The sequence below is a fragment of the Furipterus horrens genome, unplaced genomic scaffold (assembly GCF_987537825.1).
Source record: "Furipterus horrens unplaced genomic scaffold, mFurHor1.1.pri manual_scaffold_6, whole genome shotgun sequence".
NCBI classification, from domain to species: Eukaryota; Metazoa; Chordata; class Mammalia; order Chiroptera; family Furipteridae; genus Furipterus; species Furipterus horrens.
Genome location: NW_028327176.1, coordinates 90,547,785 through 90,565,324, shown reverse-complemented (window position 1 = coordinate 90,565,324; position 17,540 = coordinate 90,547,785). Strand labels below are relative to the sequence as shown.

Below are 17,540 nucleotides of genomic sequence, written 5' to 3'. Positions count from 1 at the left end.
TCTGAACTCTGTGAGGTACTGAGTAAGAAAAGCAAGAAACATCAAATGCCTGTAATATGACCCCGTTTTTAGTAAAGCAATGACAAAAACCTTATGATGTGATTATGATAGGAGAACATTGGAAGAAACTGGAAAGATACAGGCAGAGTATGGCTGTATATCCATTACATTTACTGACCAGAGGAGGGGGAGGAGTACTAGGGGGAGGGGGGAAGGTACAGCAAGTAATAAAGGGAAACGAAATAGGACACTAAACACTATTTAAGACATGGTTCTACTCACACATTTATATTAAACTATGTAGAAAATTACAAAACAAAGGCGTACACCAAGAGGACTTAATCTATATTGTGTTGAGTGTTGAGAATGGCTCTAATCTGGTGGCAGCCGGGGTGAACCAGCAAGGGTTCTGGCTGTCCTCCTGCGAGAACCCAAGACATCGACGAGTGAGGTGACACCATGAGGGCATCTGGGCTGCATGCAGCCAGCAGGTGAGAAGGAAAAAGGCACCCAGGGTCACAATTCCATTCTGGTGTTAACAGTAAGAATGAGATTTGAGAATGGGAACAGCAGTTTGGAAGCCATGGTGCGCAAAGTCCAGGAGAAGTGACAAAAGAAGAGTCTGAATGCAAGTGAGTACAAAGCTGGGTGAGAACATTAGAGAGGACAAAGGTCAGATGCGACAGGTGACCAGGGGGCTCACAGAAGAGCCCTGAAGGCCTGCTTCCTGAATAAGACGCAGCTAGATGTCTCCTGAGTTATGGAAAAAGAGAAAACTGGAAATTAAAGAGTGACAAGTATAGGAAAGTTACCAACCAACATAAACACTTTTAATTGCAAAAAAGTAAAAACTCTGTTACATAAAACTTTTAATATACATACATTCTTTACACAGGGGAAGTCTTTACAAGTTCGCAATACATTAAGTTACAGTCAACATTTTGCACTGAACACATATTAACAGCTTAGACCGTTCAGAGTAGGAGTGGTTGGGACAGGTGTCCATCCTCAGCTCAGAGGGACCACCCAGGCCACCATGCTGGCAGCTGTCTGGCTCCTATCCGCGATGACAGCAGGAAGAGGCTGAGTGGAGTTCCTGGCTTGCTTCTGCCTCTCCAGTCTCCCCCCTACGCCCAGCCTGTTACTGACATTCCCGCAGGAGGGAGGAGGAAGAGACCACAGACAGCACTGTTCTGAGGGTGAAACCATAGAAAGAAGTTTGCAGGGAAAGTTGCCTATGATGAGGCTGGGGGTTCTCTCCAGGAATGCCACGTGTCTCATTTTGTCCTCAATTCACATAGATAAGCAACCTTTGTTTTTGAAAAGGTCACAAGTACAGCGAGGAGCTGCAGTTTGAAGGCTGGGACACTTCTGCATTGTGAGTCAAGGTGGCTTCACACATGACCTTATCTACCCCACAGATTGATGGGAGCTAATCAGGCAGATTAGGCCTGGCACAAAGCAAATGTCCCCACTCCTCAATTTCTGCTTGAAACTGAAAACTAAACTGGTTTCCCTTCCCTGTGCGGCGCTTGCAGCTGGGGCTCCTGGATCGATGACAGATGCACTAAGTGCAGGAGGAACAGTGTCCGGGCCAGCCCCACCATGTCCGGACAGTTCCAAACCTCGGCTTGGAGTTATGTAACATTTCTTCTTTCCACGCCTCTGAAAAGGTCTGGACTCCACGTCTCCAGAGAAAGGAAAATGACAGATGTATTTAGCTCTAATGCTTAAGTTATGCAGGGCAGGGAAACCAGACACTAAGGGACATGGACAACAAACAAGCTGGCTGGAGGGCTCCCTACCAAGACCAGCACTTAAAGCCACACAGTGTCCAGAGTGGGCGGATTTGGGCGCAGTGCATGAGAGGGAGCACCTGTCCGTCTCCTCTGAGAAGCTTCTGTGGAAGAAGCTGATGGTACCGGGTGAGGCAGCTGGGGGTACACATGCCCATGGTGACACCGCACACTCCCAGAGCCTCCCATTTTTCATTTGCTCCACGGCTATCTTCATAAGCACCTCCCCTTCCTGGCCTCCGGACGCGGACACGCATCGGCTCTGTACACAACATGCTCAAGTCCAAACATGGAGAGGATCTCAACCTAACTTACTACTTAAACACATCTCTGGCGCTCCCCTCCGTCAATGGTTTAGTGGGGGATGGAGTCACCACTAAAAGCTAATGAATGTGGAATTTAGGAGAGTTTCTCTCCCATTGCTAGAACTCAAAGCCTAAAAGAGCCCTCTGTTTAATAACTGAGTCACAAAATGTAGAGAAGATTGCCTCTGTCCATGCAACCAGACATGCAGCTTTCCCTCTTTCCCCTAAAACTGGCTTCTGCTGGGCGAGGATTAGATGAGAAGCAAACATCTGCTCTGGGTTTTTAATGTTCACTATGGAAGTTACTAGTTAATGAGCAAACTCATCCAGACTATATTCAAGTGACTGAGACCATCACCTGCAGCTGAAGAACTTGAGATTTGGTTAAAATAATTGTTCCTACACTGAGGCCTAGGCTGGATTTTGGAAGAAAGGCATAGAAAACTGAGAACTGAAAAACAAGTGATGTAAACTCCAAGGGGACCCACAACTGGAATTGGGCAGAGTCCCTTTTCTGGTCACACATCTGGAAATGTAGAGTGCCGGGAAAATGGCTGGACACAGTCATGTTCCAGCCACACGCACTCTTAGATGGTTTTCAAGTGGGGAAGGAAAATGTGAAAGACTTTTTATGAAAGTCATCTGGTTATTCTCCCCTCTTCCATTTGTCCAAAGCAGTTTTAAAAACAAATCCCGAAGAGTTCCTGGCTTGCTGACCCTATTCCTAGGCTCTCCTACCCCAGTGAGGGCTCACCAGAGCAAAGTACACCATCTTCATCCTGGGCACCACACTGCACTGAGGCAGTAAAATAATGTGCTGAGGAGCCCACGGCCTACCCACCAGCAGTTAACTGTTCTAAGCCCTGGTTTCTTTATTTGTAAAATGAGGATCTAATACCTACTTTACAGGAATGAGTAAAGATTAAAAGAGACAGTGGGCTACACAAATATTATTATTCCTTTCTTAAAAAAATAAAGTGCTAAATTCATCTATTTAGATTGTTTTATATACTGCCAAATAGGTAGATTTTATTTTCATAAGCCATTACTGTATTAAATTACTCTCTCCCTTCTCAAAACAAAAAAAAGGGAGTGGGGAAAGGATAAGCCCCACCTTTTTTCATAAGCCAGAACAGGTGTATGTTTAATACTTGACTCCTGAGACCTCAGGCCATCTGGACATAAATGCTTCACACGGTGCCAAAGCAGCCTTTCTCCTCAGAGAGCTGATTTCTGGGGATCCAAGTCTGTGCTCTGGGAACCTGTAAGAAAGTGAACCTAACCCATATGTGGAGGTCACATTACCTCATAGTGAACAGTCAACAAACTCGTCAGCAAGTCCCCCTTCCTACAGCCCCAGGTTTTCTCACCGTGGTGCTGGAGGTGGGACTTTGTTAGGTGGCCCCACCATCCCCCCAACCCTGCTTCCTCATTAATGACCCTCTTGCCTGTGCTCAGTCATGTGGAGGCTTTCTGCTGTCTCCTTGGAGCTGAGAGGGAGGTGAGCAAGGAAAGCCAAGCAGCTTGCTCACACGAAGCCTCAGAGAGCCAGAAAGGGGCTGGCATGCACCCCCAAGCCATTCCTGTAGGACTGCTCACTGGTGGACTCAGCTTACCAGGAGAATTTCTCCTCTAACATAAATCTACATTCAATTCTGAACTGGGCAGAGTTTAGTAAAATGAATAGTAAGTATATGCTCACGTATCTCATCAGCAGCCATCCCATTCTTTGTTGACAAAGGCTGAGAGGACTTCCCAGGAGGCGCCTCAGAACATCAATATGTGTAAGGGTTTCTTAGTCTTCCAAGTTTTGAACTAAAGTTGATATTTTATGAGCATTTAAGGTATGAAGAGCAGGAGTAAAATGGGGAAGGAACACAGGGTAATTCATAAAAATGAAATAGGAATCTCAATCATTAAAACAGTTGCTTTGCTCTTAAGGAATCCTCTCTTTTCTTAACCCAAAGGCCCTAATTTAGGAGAACTGAGTGGCCTCTAAAGAACTTGCTTACAGCCCTGACTGGTGTGGCTCAGTTGGTCAGTGTCCTGCAAAGTGAAGAAGGGTCTCCAGTTCAATTGCCAGTCAGGGCACATGTCTGGGTTGTGGGCCTGGTCACCGGGTTGGGGCCATGCTTCTCTTGCACATCAATGTTTCTCTCCCTTTCTTTCTCCCTCCCTTCCCCTCTCTCTAGAGGTGAATAAATAAAGTCTTTAAAAAAAAAAAAAAAAAAGGAACTTGTTTACATATAATCCTTCCTCCCCATGTGCGGCAGGGATAAGGACATGGCAAAGTCTTGAAAAGCCTGCACGAAGCTGGCCTCTAAGTGATCTCTCTGATTTACAACCTCTTAAACTGTAACTGCTTAGCAAGCGTGACTCTTTTGTGTACAAAAAGTTCTTCCTGCATTAATCAACACAAGGCGCTGATTTTTTCACGGAATAATTCCCTCAGGTACAGTTCATCCTAATTTCATTCAAGCCTGTGGAGGAGGCTCTGAGTGTTTCCACCCTGGGCCCTGTGAACCTTGCCTGCCCTTTACAAGCCCACAAACAGGCCGTTCAAGGGCCCAGTGATCCCCACTGCTGCCCAGGAGATGCAGAGAGAAAGAGGGCCTGGGGACAGAAGCAGGGGTGCTCCCAAGGAAGCACACCCGCTTCCCTCACCACTGCCCCCCCTGGTCCGTAACTCTGACTTAGACACTTCCTATATCCATTCAGAAGTGGGGGCCACAGTGTGCTTTGTTTTTTCTTCATTTTGGTGGTGGCACGACCAGAGGCCAGATACCTAGCAGTACCAGTGAAGGAAAAAAAGAAAACAAGAGCACCCTAATTTACATCACTTGATTAACACACTAAAAGCACTTAGGGGAAACAATAAGCACAGTGAATTACCCAATCAAAAGGATACAGCTTTACATTGTTACAAAAAATAAAAACCTCACCTTGTTTTCAGTACAAAGAGATCATTTTAAGACAGAGGATCACACAGTGGCACGCCCAGCTGGCAAACTGTTTGGGTCTGGAGTTCCTTCCCCAACCACATTACAACATGAGCCTGACGCATCTGTAAAACATCTTCCCTGCACAAAGTCAGACCCTAAAGATCAGACCCAGGGAGGCACCCTCTCCCAGGCCAGCATCTAACTCATCCCCCTCTGAAGACACTCGGTAAAAGCAACAGTTGACAGAATGATGCCGCCTCGGCAGTAAACGGCCCTGGCCCAACAAGGGAGTGGGGACCGGGAGACTGAGCACAAGTGCCAAGAAGCCAGCCAGAGCGCCAAGGGAGAGACAGGAAGGAGTTGGGAATAGTGGGGGTTGGGGAGGGAGGCAAAAGAACCAAAAGATAAAATTGAGAAAAGTATTACTTTAGCAGTAACCATTTCAATTAAAATCAGACACCAGCCTGAGACTCTAAGAGCTATGGATGCTGGGAAAGAAGTTCACTTCTTGAGTGCAATTTGAGGTTATTTGATCTTTTTCCAGTGGTTCCAGATTCCATTCTGTTTGGGAAATGGCAATGACTTCTTCAATCAGCAGCTATAGTTTTACTAAAAAAGCGCAGGATGCTGTGGCCAGGAAGACAAGGACACGCAGGTCCATTTGCTGAAGGATGGCTCTGAAGTCAGAATGGGTGGGCTGCCTTCTCTGACCAGGGGGCCAGCAGAGGAAATCATGCCTTGTAAGTGAGGGAAGGCACCACCCTGCTCCCTGCCTGAAGGGCAGCCTCAAGGCTGCGGGGCCAGAAGACCTGGAGGAGCCTAGTCTCACAGACAGGTACTGGCAAAGTCCTGGCCAAGCAGCTGAAGGGCTGGCCTCTGGCCCTCGGCTCTGGCACACAGCTGGCTCACATACGCATGCACCGGGCAGGGAACTGAGTAACCAACCCCTAGAAAGTGGTTTCATCATTTTTATTTCCTCCTTTCAATCTCTGGTCTTCAGTTCTCAAGCTGTTCTTCTATACAGTTGTTTCCTATTGTTCCAAGAGGGTGGTAGCATCACAGATGACCAAAGGCTGGACCCCTCTGGCTATAATGTAGACCTTCCAGTGGGTGGCATCGGCATAGCCTTGAAGGGAAACAGCAACAGGAAAGCATGTGAATGTTGGGCGACGGGAACACCTGCAGGCATGAGCAAGGCAGGTCTGCCAGAGCTGCCCTCAGGGCACACCTGCAAAGTCAGGCAAGTCTTGCACTGAAGGTCTTTAGCTCTTCCTGCCATAAACATTCCCAGTTATCATCAGTCTTCTCTGTAACCTGACCCCTAACAGGAGCCACTTTGAATCATCACCCTCCTCACCTGGGTAACTGTGAATTACAATTCCGCAGGTTTACAACGGCAAGATGCTCTAGATAACCTGGTGATGGGCATCGGTTCTCAGACCGATTTCATCTTTACCAGCAAGAAGACAGGACGGACTCTGAGGGGGCGTGGGAGCCCTATCCAGTTTTCCTGAGGTTACCTACAATATGGCCTCATTATAAAACATCCAGATTGACCCAACCCAGCATTTCCTAAGCTGTGTTCTGTAAACAGCATCCAGTAAAATAGTCCAAGGAAAATGGGTTCCACGGCCAAGTAAGTCTGAGAAACACTAGGTCCTTCCAAGCTTTTTGGGAACCGTTTGCACACTAGTGTAGTCTATGTGTTGACAAAACATGTGTCTCCCAGTCTTCTGACCCAAGGAGTCCTACTTGCTGAAGGGCTCCTGTTCCTACCTCTGGGGTCATGAATGATCTGAAGAACTGTTCAGGAAGTACTGATCTGTATCATTTAAGTGGGCTAGAAAGGTAAACTTAAAACCTTCAACACTTCAATAATCTCTTGATAGGAAATTTTGTAGAGTATGATACACCCTGTTCATCTTTAAATGGAGAGCACTGAATAGAATTTAACCTCCACCCTGTGACTCAAGAACAGTCACTATGAGCAGTTTAACTATACAATTTCGGCAGATGTGAGGGCTCACCAGGACCTGACCCCTACATCATTCTTGAAAGTGCCCCCTTTCAGTTTCTGGTGGCTGTAACCTTGTCCGCTTCCCTCAACCTTCACGGGACAATGCCTATTTTGTCAGAAAATACAGAACTTGCTTGTCACACTGCCATTCTTAAGGGTCCCTGAGGCACTTGAGATTCCATCAGTCCTATAACCACTGAACTGCTCTCCTCCACTGTCGGGTCTGCTTTCCTGTCCTCATTTGTAACTGAGGTAGCCACAGCCATCACTTCTGTTCCTGCCACGGCTCAGGTGCCCACTGTTCTACTGTCCTCCCAGACTTGCCCTCTTCCTCTTTTGTTTTTTTAATAATTTATTTATTTGTTTATTTATTTATTTATTTTTAGAGAGAGGGGAAAGGAGAAAGAGAGGGAGAGAAACATCACTGTGTGGCTGCCTCTCACTTGCGCCCCCAACTGGAAACCTGATGTGCAACCCAGGCATGTGCCCTGACTGGGAATCGAACCAGCAACACTTGGCTCGCAGGCAGACGCTCAATCCACTGAGCCACAGCAGCCAGGGCTTCCTCTTTTTTTTTTTTTTTTTTTTAAAGTATATTTTATTATGTTGTTACAGTTGTCCCAATTTCTTTTCCCTTTGCTCCCCTCTTCTCAGTATCCCCCTTCCCTCCAGCAGTCCCACCCCTCTTAGTTCATGTCCATGGGTCATGCATGTAAGTTATTTGGCTTCACCCTTTCCTATATTATTCTTAACTTCCCGCTGTCTACCTGTCTACTTTGTACCAACTAATTATGCTTCTTAGTCCCTGCACAATCTCCCCATTTCTCCCCCTTCCCCCTCCCAGCTGATAACCCTGTAAATGATCCCCATACTTATGATTCTGTCCCTATTCTGTTTGCTTAGTTTGTATTTTTTAGATTCAGTTGTTGATAGTTGTGAGTCTGTTGTCATTTTAATGTTCATAGTGTTGATCTTTTTTTTCCTAAATAAGTCCCTTTAACATTTGATATAATAATGGCTTGGTGATGATGAACTCCTTTAGCTTTACCTTATCTGGGAAGCACTTTCTCTGCCCTTCCATTCTAGATGATAGCTTTGCTAGATAGAGTAGTCTTGGTTGTAGGTCCTTGCTTTTCATCATATTGAACACTTCTTGCCAGTCCCTTCTTGCCTACGAAGTTTCTTCTGAGAAATCAGCTGATAGTCTTATAGGCACCCCTTTGTAGGTAACTCTCTGCTTCTCTCTTGCTGCTTTTAAGATTCTCTCTTTATCTTGAACCTTTGGCATTTTAATTATGATGTGTCCTGGTGTGGTCCTCTTTGGGTCTAGCTTATTTGGGACTCTCTGTGCTTCCTGGACTTGTATGTATATTTCCTTTGCCAAATTTGGGAAGTTTTCCTTCATTATTTTTTCACATAAGGTTTTGATTTCTTGCTCTTTCTCTTCTCCTTCTGGCACACACGTGATTCGGATGTTGGCACTTTTAAAGTTGTCCCAGAGATTCCTAAGCTTCTCCTCATTTTTTTCAATTCTTGTTTCCTCATTCTGTACTGGTTGACTGTTTTTTTCTTCCTTATATTCCAAATCATTGATTTGAACCTGCTTCCTTATCTTCACCATTGGTTTTGTGTGGATTTTCTTTTTGTTTCATTTAGCATAGCCATCACTTCTTCCCATATGGGTCTGCCATACTTAAGCCTATCTGTTAAGTCTGTGAGCACCTTTATCACCAGTGTTTTGAACTCTGCATCCGTTAGACTGGCTATCTCCTTGTTTGTTAGGCTATCTCCTCATCGCTTAGTTCTTCCACTGGGCCATACTTCTCTGTCTCCTCATTCTGACAGGCTTCTGTGTGTGTTTGCCTCTGTGGCCCAGGCAGAGCTGTTGCACCTGTTACGTTGTAAGGGACCAAGCCTTAGGTATTCATCAGTACAGGATGACCCATTTCTACACGTTGTGGTGCTGCGTGGGGGGGAGGGGTCTGAGAGGGAACAATGCCACTTGCTCAGCATTTGCCCCTTTTCCACGTACCTCTCCCACTTCTGTATGGGACTGGTGCCTTTCTAGCTGTTGCCCTGGATGTTGTTCCCAGAGTGGGTGGGTCTGCGGACGTTCTAGGACCGTGGGGGCCCTTTAAACAAGCGAACTCTGCAGAGAGCGCCAATTTTTCCCTCTACCCCAACCCCAACTGGTTTGCACAGTCGGAAGCAATGAGACTTTATTTTCTCCGGCACTGAAACCATGAGCTGTGTGGTCTGGTTTCGTGCTAAGAGCACTCCCCAGGTGTCCCTCCCCACTTTTTTAAAATAGGTGACTGGGCTTTCTGCTTGCCTGCTGCTGCCACTGCTGTTGCCGCCACCACACTGCGTTCTTTCCACCGTGGCTCCACCCCTACCACCTGTCTGGATGAGTATTTCTTCTTTATATCTTTGTTTGTTGGACTTCCATGCAGCTCGATTTTCTGGAACTTCTGGTTGTCTCTAGTTTCAAGGTGGTTGTATTCCTTCTTAGTTGTGGAGGGAGACGCAGTGTGTCTGCCTAGGCCTCCATCTTGGCTGGAAGTCCCTTCCTCTTGCGCTCTTCTGTCTCCTGTCCCTTCTCCACATGCAGGTCATGTGGCGGGCCTTTCGTGGTCACTACCAACCACAGGGCTCCTTTCCTTCTGGTCTGTCTGCAAGCCAGCCGGTCACAGCATGGCTCTGGAACTTAGGCTGTTCTGGACCTTCCCCACTGGACTTTGATGATCAAAGCTTCTCTGATCACTGCCAGTCACCCATTTTTTTTCTTTTCCCCTAATTCTATAATTGGCATTCTAGATGCCTGTGGGAGCTGGAAACCTGGAATTTGGATAACTAAGGTATTTATGTAGTTGTCTGAGCTGTTAGGCATTTGTAGAACTCAAGACAGAAACTTTTTCATGCACAACTACAAAATCCCAACCCCAAATGCCTTACAGACTTGTGCAGCAGTCACACCTCATGGAAGGGTCACTCCACTACAGGAAAATAGGTTCAGAACAACTTCTACACAAGAGCTTTCTTTTATGCAGTAATTCCCACTGGCCAGGCCAGCTGCGCTCCATTATCAGTCAATGCTTAATTTGTGTATTTTTATTTTTTTCACTTCTAAACTGAAATAAAAGTTATGTAAATTGGATTAAATATGCATAGTTTGCAGTCTGCACCCTTCTTCCAAATGAGGTGAGAGGTTTTCTGAATAGGTAAATTAAAAGAAATCAGTTGGAAAACCAGCCTGGGATTTGCCAGGGACTCCAGGCAGGAAAAACAAGGAGGGGCATGTGATGCTTGCTGATTTATTTGCTTCTGCCAAGAAAACTCTACAGTCAAACTGATTGCTACTGACAGCAGCTGATTTAAACCTGTTTGTCTGGAACAGGTTTTTAGAATATAATGCACAGAACAAGTCACAGTTGGGAAATTACGGAGCCAAGGGTGAGTCATGACTGTGAGTCTGTGACTTGGCTGTGGGACCCACACAGAAGGCAGTATTTCCTTGTGGGGCTGATACCCTTACATGCTGCTTGCATTGTTTTATTAACAAAATGGGTTTCCTCAGATCTAGAATTGTGCTTCCCCTGGCTTGACTGTATTCAACGAGACTTGGAGCTTTCTTAACAGATGGTGGGGCCTTGGAATGGTCACCTCTCCTCTCTGGGTCTCTATCTCCCCACTTGTAAAATAAAGGATTGCTGTAAATATTTTCCATAATCCTTTCTAACTTGGACACATAGATTCTAAATGTTTATACAAAATAGGACATTTCCCTTTGCCACATTTTCTCATTAGTTGTTACATCTAAACAAAAATATTGACCCTACTAATTAAAATGAGTTATTTTTTGCTCTACTTAACTGATCTTTGTGAAGGCTATACTTAATTCTTCCAATATTTTTTGAGTTAAAAATAAAAAGGTCCTGCAGCTGACCTTGCCCTCCTGGGCCCCACCTACCGATGTCCCCTGGCTCTAGTGGCATTGCCATGGAATGGCAGTGTCTTCGGCACTGGAAGGGGGGGATGAGCTGCAACATGGCTTCGCCGCTGCCAATGGTAAACAGGTCATGCATCCTGTGCATCTGGAGGGGGGCAGAAAGGAAGGAAAATAAAACAATAAAACTCCAGGATGTGGAAGATTAATACAGAAAAATCCATACATGTATGGCTCCGAGTTTCCTAGCAGCGTAAGCAAAAAGGAAAATAGAACTAATAACACAACTCGCAATTATATCCAAAATACAAAAACAAGCTAGTTTCTCCAAAGCATGGCTCATCTCCCAGTCTAGAGAGCAGGATAAAAATCTCTTGTAATGGCTTCTAACGAGACACTGTGATTTAGTGGGTGACATCCTCAGTAACAGCCCTAAAGTAGAAATTGCACAAACTTCATAATTCACAACTATTTCTAACCACAGCTCTAAAGCAAGCCAAAGGCAAAATATCTAATTGCAATTTAACAGAAGTCTAGCAAAGGCTAATACATTTTGGTCTAAGAATGCAGGATCTGGTTTGATTCAGACTTTTAAACTAACAGATGTCTACATATCTTTTGGGCAATATTCCATGGAATATTCTTTCTTACTGCCAGAATTTTGATAGGAATCGCACAGTGGCAAGGTCAGGTTTACACTTTCTGGCAAGACCCAGGTGAGCAGATATGTCGTGCAACTGATTAACAGCTGATGACAGTAAGACTGGCCTCTGCTTTTGAAAACTAAGGAGACAACCAGGATGTGCCCCTGCAGAGGCAACGACGGCACTTCTGAGGGAGCACTACTGCCACCCGCAGGCATACAGCGCAGCCACTATGTGCCAGGCACGGCTGTGAGCCTGGGTGCTGGGCTGGGGCAGGGAGCAGGGAGAAACAGAGAGGGTTATCTTGCTCAGGCTTTTCTTCTTACCTAGTGAGAGAACCCCTAGGCCTCCCCTCCCAGCCCCTGCCCTTCTGGCAAACACTTTGTATGCCCACATAAAGCAGGGATCAGAAGTCTGACTCCCTGAGCCACGTCTTGGTTTTCTCTTCACCACTTGGGGCCTTGAGTCTTGGCCCCACCTTCTCCTGTCCCCAATCCTGGTCTCTGTGTTGCTCCCACAGGCCCTGGCCATTAGTCTGATTCCATGGCCACACTAGAGCCGTTTCAACTGTTACTGCAGTGACTGGAAGGGGACTAAGGAGGACTTGTGTCTTGAGCTGCCTGCAACTGACTGGTACCAGCAGAAGCCCTGACATCAGCAGTCTTGAAAAACATCCCAGAAGACCAAAGCCAAGTGGATGTATTTCTTTTCATACAAGCCTGAGAAGGGGCAGGACCATATCCCTCCACACCCAGGATGAGAAGAAACCAATGACGGGATGGAGCAGGCCAGCCACAGGCAACAATGTGGAGTGGGTGAGGTGGGCCTTGCAGCCCCTCACCTCTTCCCCAGTGCCTCTTAACAACTGAATCCCCACTTCTGTACCCCAAGGCTGTCTCCTGGATTCGGGAACCCAGACTTGTGACTTTATCAGGGTCCACGGCCCAGAAACATAGACAACAGGGTGGAGTAATGAGGCTGTGGAGAGCTTAGGCCAGGGTGGGAAACAGATGCTCTAAATGAACAGATTCTCAGGACTTTTGCCTGTTGGGGCCACTTCCCTTCCCAAAACGTTTGAAAACCTCAAGAGGACTTTGATAGGCATCTGAGTAACTCTGTATTTACCCCTTTGGCTGGGCTCCTTTGTGTCCCTGTTAAGCAGGCTGGTGAAATCAACTTCAGATTCAAGTGAAAAAATGAAGATAAAGATAAAGGCCCTCGCCTAGCATTATATCATAATTACAAAGATGAAATCACACCAGGGTCCCAGGTTCCAGCCAGGGACAGCAGAATGAACTTCAAAAATCTGAGGAAGAGCCCAGCACCTCCACCCTGCTGCTGGCAGACAGTTCTTACTTCTAGACAAAATTATTGTTTTTCTAGGCTTCAAAATTCCTTTAACATGAGTCAGCAGATTTGAAGCCAATAGGATCAGGAGGTTGAAGACACAACCCAGAGTGGGCAGGGGCCATAGCTTGGGAAATTTAGTATTTTTACAAAGTAAAAATTCATGTTTTTAATTCTTTCAAACCAATCCATGCTCAAAAACCTTAGGAATGAGACTTAACAAAAGAGCAATTCAGAGAAAAATAAGCAGACACAAACGCAGGACAGCTTTGCTGAGTCCACTGGCAACAGAGAGGTAAACGCAGGCTCTGGGTACTTGGCCCCGGACTGAGGTGAGAAGCGTGGCCACCGGTGCTGGGCTGCCCGCCTCGGGCATGTGCCTAACAACCCTGTAGTCCCCAAACCTCTCCGCACTTTTAGCCTTTTGCTTTTCCAATTGTCTACCTGAAGTTCCTCATTTGTCTGGGGAAAGCCAACCTGGGAGTGAGGGTCAGGGAGAGCCCTCCTATTAATCATTTAATCTCCCTGGGGCTGTTTCCTTATCTAAAAAACTGAGTAAGTTGGACTGACTATTCATTTACATATTATATTCATTTGTAGTTTGCCAGCTTTCTACTTTGAGGTAGAGAAGTCAGACTAACTTCATGTTCAGGTCCCTTCAACATTTAGGATTCTACATACTTGAATGCAGAAAGTGGCCTGCAGGAGGTAGACTGACAAGTAACTAGACTTCCCATAAGCATGCCTTCGTAAAAGAGCAGGTCACTGCAGGTCTCCTGGCTAGGAACAGGAGGAGAAAACTTTAGATAATGTGACTGTCCCTTCAGTTCACCCTCTAAGTCAATGTACAGGGAAGGCCTTGATTATGACATTGGCCCAGGTCCCAAATGAGGAAAATTCTGGATCTAAGTCCTTTCAAAATTTCCTACCTTACTCCCCACAACAGGTTCTGCTTGAAAAAGGAAGCACTTTTCCAAGGAGGCATCTTTTGGAAATGGGAGGTAGGTGAAAACAGGAAAAAGCTCACGTAAAATGCGTGATCTGTTCAGAGGTCTTCTCCTGTAAAAGTTTGAAAGAGAAAAAAGTATTTAAACTGGGCAAGTCAGCCGCCATGACTAACACAGAGCTGAGCAAGGGTGGGAAAGCTGTGGGTGGTGGGTAAAGAGGGAAAAGTATCAGGACAATATCTTAAGTATTAGGTCCATGAAGAATAATCACGCCAAATCAATTAACTGTAACATAAACTTTAGCCACAATTTGTCTGTGTGGGTGGGTGTTTATAAAGTCCAGCTAAAATAACATATAGAGGAAGTAAAGAAACAATCCAGTCATTCCATCTTAGAAAAGAGACTGAAGTAATAACAAGCCAAGTGGAAGAGGAGACAAAGGGAAGAGGCAGCAGCAAAAATCATGAACCTCCTTCTGAGACAGAGCAACACGCAGCGGGAAGCGTGACTAACTTGTTAAACTGGGTATCTGATCATGCAAATAAATAGCCAATTTAAAGAAAGGCAGAGGCGCTGAGTAATTATCCAACAAAAAGCAATTTTTAAATTCTCTTTTGGGATGGTTGTAGATAGAAATTGGCTTTCCTTTTCTTTCTAGAGAGCACCCCAAGAAATGGACCATGTCTTCTATAGCACACAGGAAGGAACAAGAAGACAAACTTGAGTTTCAGTCCTGGCTGGGTGATATTAAGCAAGGTACTTAACCTCTCTGATTCCCGTTTTTCTGAACATAATCCCTACTTTCCAGAGCCATTCTGAGCATCACCACTAAGCAAGAGATACTAAGCACCAAGGCAAGCTGTTTGGCACAGACAAGTGCTGGGAAATGAAGTCTCCCATTCTTCGCGCTCTTTCTTCAGCTCAACACTCAGGAACCCATGCCGCATAAACATAAATACTAAATACACACTTAGAAATAAATATAAAGCTGTTAGGGAACCTTGGTGTCCATCCATTGTGGCACTCCTCTTGCTACAGCTCTTCCCCTTGTCCCTTTATCTCTCTCTCATCAATGGTTTGTCCACAGTGAGCTCCTAAGGATCATTTGACTTGAGTGATGGACTGCAAAGTGCTTGCACAGTGCCGGGCACAGTTTAGACATTTGGTCTGTCCCTTTGTGTACACGCATGCGCACACGCACACACACACACACACAAGCCCCTTTTCACTCACCATGGATAAGGAAATGGGAACCACCGGTGAGGAAAGCAGCGCCACCACTTGGCGAAAAACCCTTCCGTGAAGCCTTCTGTTGCCTCAGGGTACTGGCACAAAAAATGCTGAAGTTCCTCAGACAACAGGAGCTTTTCAGTCTTGACATGGAGGAAAACAAAAGCAATGCAAAACAACACAGAATTACTTCTCAGGAACATCACAGAGCATGATGGTTTCTAAGCATTAAATGGGTATCAGCCCTGGCTGGTGTGGCTCAGTTGGTTGGAGAGTTGTTCCACAGACCGAAAGGTCACGGGTTCAATTCCGAGTCAGAGCATTTACCCAGGTGGCAGGTTTGATCCCTGGTTGGGACGTGTACAAGAAGGCAACCAACAATCAATGTTTCTCTTCCCCAGCCCTTCCTCTCTCACTAAAAGCAATGGAAAAAAAAATCCTCAGTGAGGATAAATGGGTAGTCAGTGGGAGAATCAGGCTTCTCGCTCACCTTGATCACCAGAGGATGGAGTCTCTCAAATGTCTCTGGGGCATCTTCCAGGAGCATTACCTTGAGGGGTAATTTCTGGGCACAACCAGTGCAGTTGGCAGGGACGGAGTCTGACTCATTCTTCTCACGGTCATTGGTCCACCAGGGGTCAAAATCTAAGAGAGGAAGGGATACAAAGGAAGCAGATACAGGAAGAACACAGCGGGTAAATCCATTAGTCCCAGCAATGAAGTAGAAAGGAAAGATATAATAATAATGTTAAAAGACAGCAATGACAAGCACTGGTAACCTATGAAAAGGACATATATAATATGTAGCCCCTGAGGAGGGAGCACAGTGTACAGGGGAGAGGGTGGGAAGGAAACGTACTTTTCTCTGTAGAGTCTTCTACACTTGATGGAAAATTTTTTAATATGTGCATGTATTTCTTAAGTCAAATCAACAAATAAAATCAAGCAGTTGGAGAAGATATTCAGTGACATGGGGTTGGAGATGTAGTTTTCCCACCATTTTCTAACCTGTGATCCACAGGTCTGAACTGTCTACAGCATATGGGGGAGGGGTATTCAGAAAGACGGGGTCCCACCACCAATGATGAGTCCCACAGCGTATCTTCAACACTCTGGGTGTGGGCCTAGGCCCTTGGTTCACAAGGGCAAGTGGAGGCCAGGGTGACTCTCGGAAGGAACAGTGACAAAAGGGTGTAGAGAGAAGGGATGGAGAGAAGACAAGACTTTTCAGGGGCCCATGTCTGGAGTAAAGCGAATTGTATCTGCCCATCAGACAGCGCTCTATCCCAGCTCAGAAGGGGGTAGGGGTACTGGCCATGGTTTCTATCCCCAAGGACTGCAGGTTGGTCAGAAAAGGATGAACGCCCACGCAGACCCCGATAAGAGTGCTGGTCGGCTCCCCGGCACCTTTCCCTGGTCGGCGCCTGTCGGGGGGGTGGCTGTTTCTGCACAGGCCCTCTCAGTCTCCCTCCATCCCTTCCCTCTGGCACTATTCTGTTTATAATGTTATCGTACTGTTTCTTCTCCGCTGTTTGTTCCATTCTGGGTTTTATGGGTGTTCTCTGAGGCATGTGTCTGTGATAAACTCAAGTTTGAATCCAAAATGTTTCACCAGATGGTTTCTGATTAAACCTAATGGAAACCAAATCAGGAGAGAGCCTAGAATAAAAGACAACAGACAACGAAATGCGGCTAAAAGGTGAGGACAATTCTTTAAACCAATAAACACACTTGGAAACTGACTCTCAACTACAAAATATTTTCTGTATTCGGCAGCAAGTGCTTTTTCCTGGTCTTCTTACAGCAGCATTAGGGTGTAGAAAATCCTATCAGGGACAGCCCCTGTTAGTTCTCAGCACGTCCCCCGAGCACCCTCCAGGCATGCCCCATCTCCGGCAGATGGAACATGCTTCCTCGAGGAAGCTGCCGCTCCCCTTCTCACCCATCTCCGCCCGTGGGCAGGTTATCCACTGGAGGCCTGTGCACCCGTATGGAGAGGGACCTCTGTCCCACAGTGCTTGCCGTGAGCCTCCGGGGCCAGCTGAAAACCCTTTAGTGCACCTGTTTCGGTGGCACTCTGAGGCTGCAAAGGTATACAGGATTTTTTCTTCTGAAATATTTTTAAATGTTCCTTATTAGAGGCCAAATATGAATTCTTGTCAAAATACAAGAACTCTGGGTAATGGACATACAATAAGGCATACATAATCATAACAACATGTTATAATTATACAGCATTTCAGTTTCCAAAGTACTTGTGAGGGAGGAAGGACGGAGAAAGGGAACTCACATGCTAAGTGTCATTTTCACGTGCGGTACAGTTTCCTTTCACCACATAATTATCGAGGAGGCATCACTATTCTCAT

The 17,540-nt window shown here is 46.0% G+C and overlaps 1 protein-coding gene across 1 annotated transcript in view; it reads right to left on the bottom strand.

Moving 5' to 3' along the window:
* Positions 1–852: 852 nt before the first annotated feature.
* CUNH6orf89 (chromosome unknown C6orf89 homolog) overlaps positions 853–17,540 on the bottom strand; it is a 39,184-nt gene continuing 22,496 nt past the window's right edge. Inside the window, exons 4-8 of the mRNA XM_090282319.1 lie at positions 15,665–15,819; positions 15,178–15,317; positions 13,927–14,056; positions 11,031–11,154; positions 853–6,169 (exon numbers count right to left, since the gene is read on the bottom strand). Coding sequence (XP_090138445.1) covers positions 6,075–6,169; positions 11,031–11,154; positions 13,927–14,056; positions 15,178–15,317; positions 15,665–15,819 — 644 coding nt within the window. The 3' untranslated portion in view covers positions 853–6,074. The remainder of the gene's footprint in view (positions 6,170–11,030; positions 11,155–13,926; positions 14,057–15,177; positions 15,318–15,664; positions 15,820–17,540) is intronic.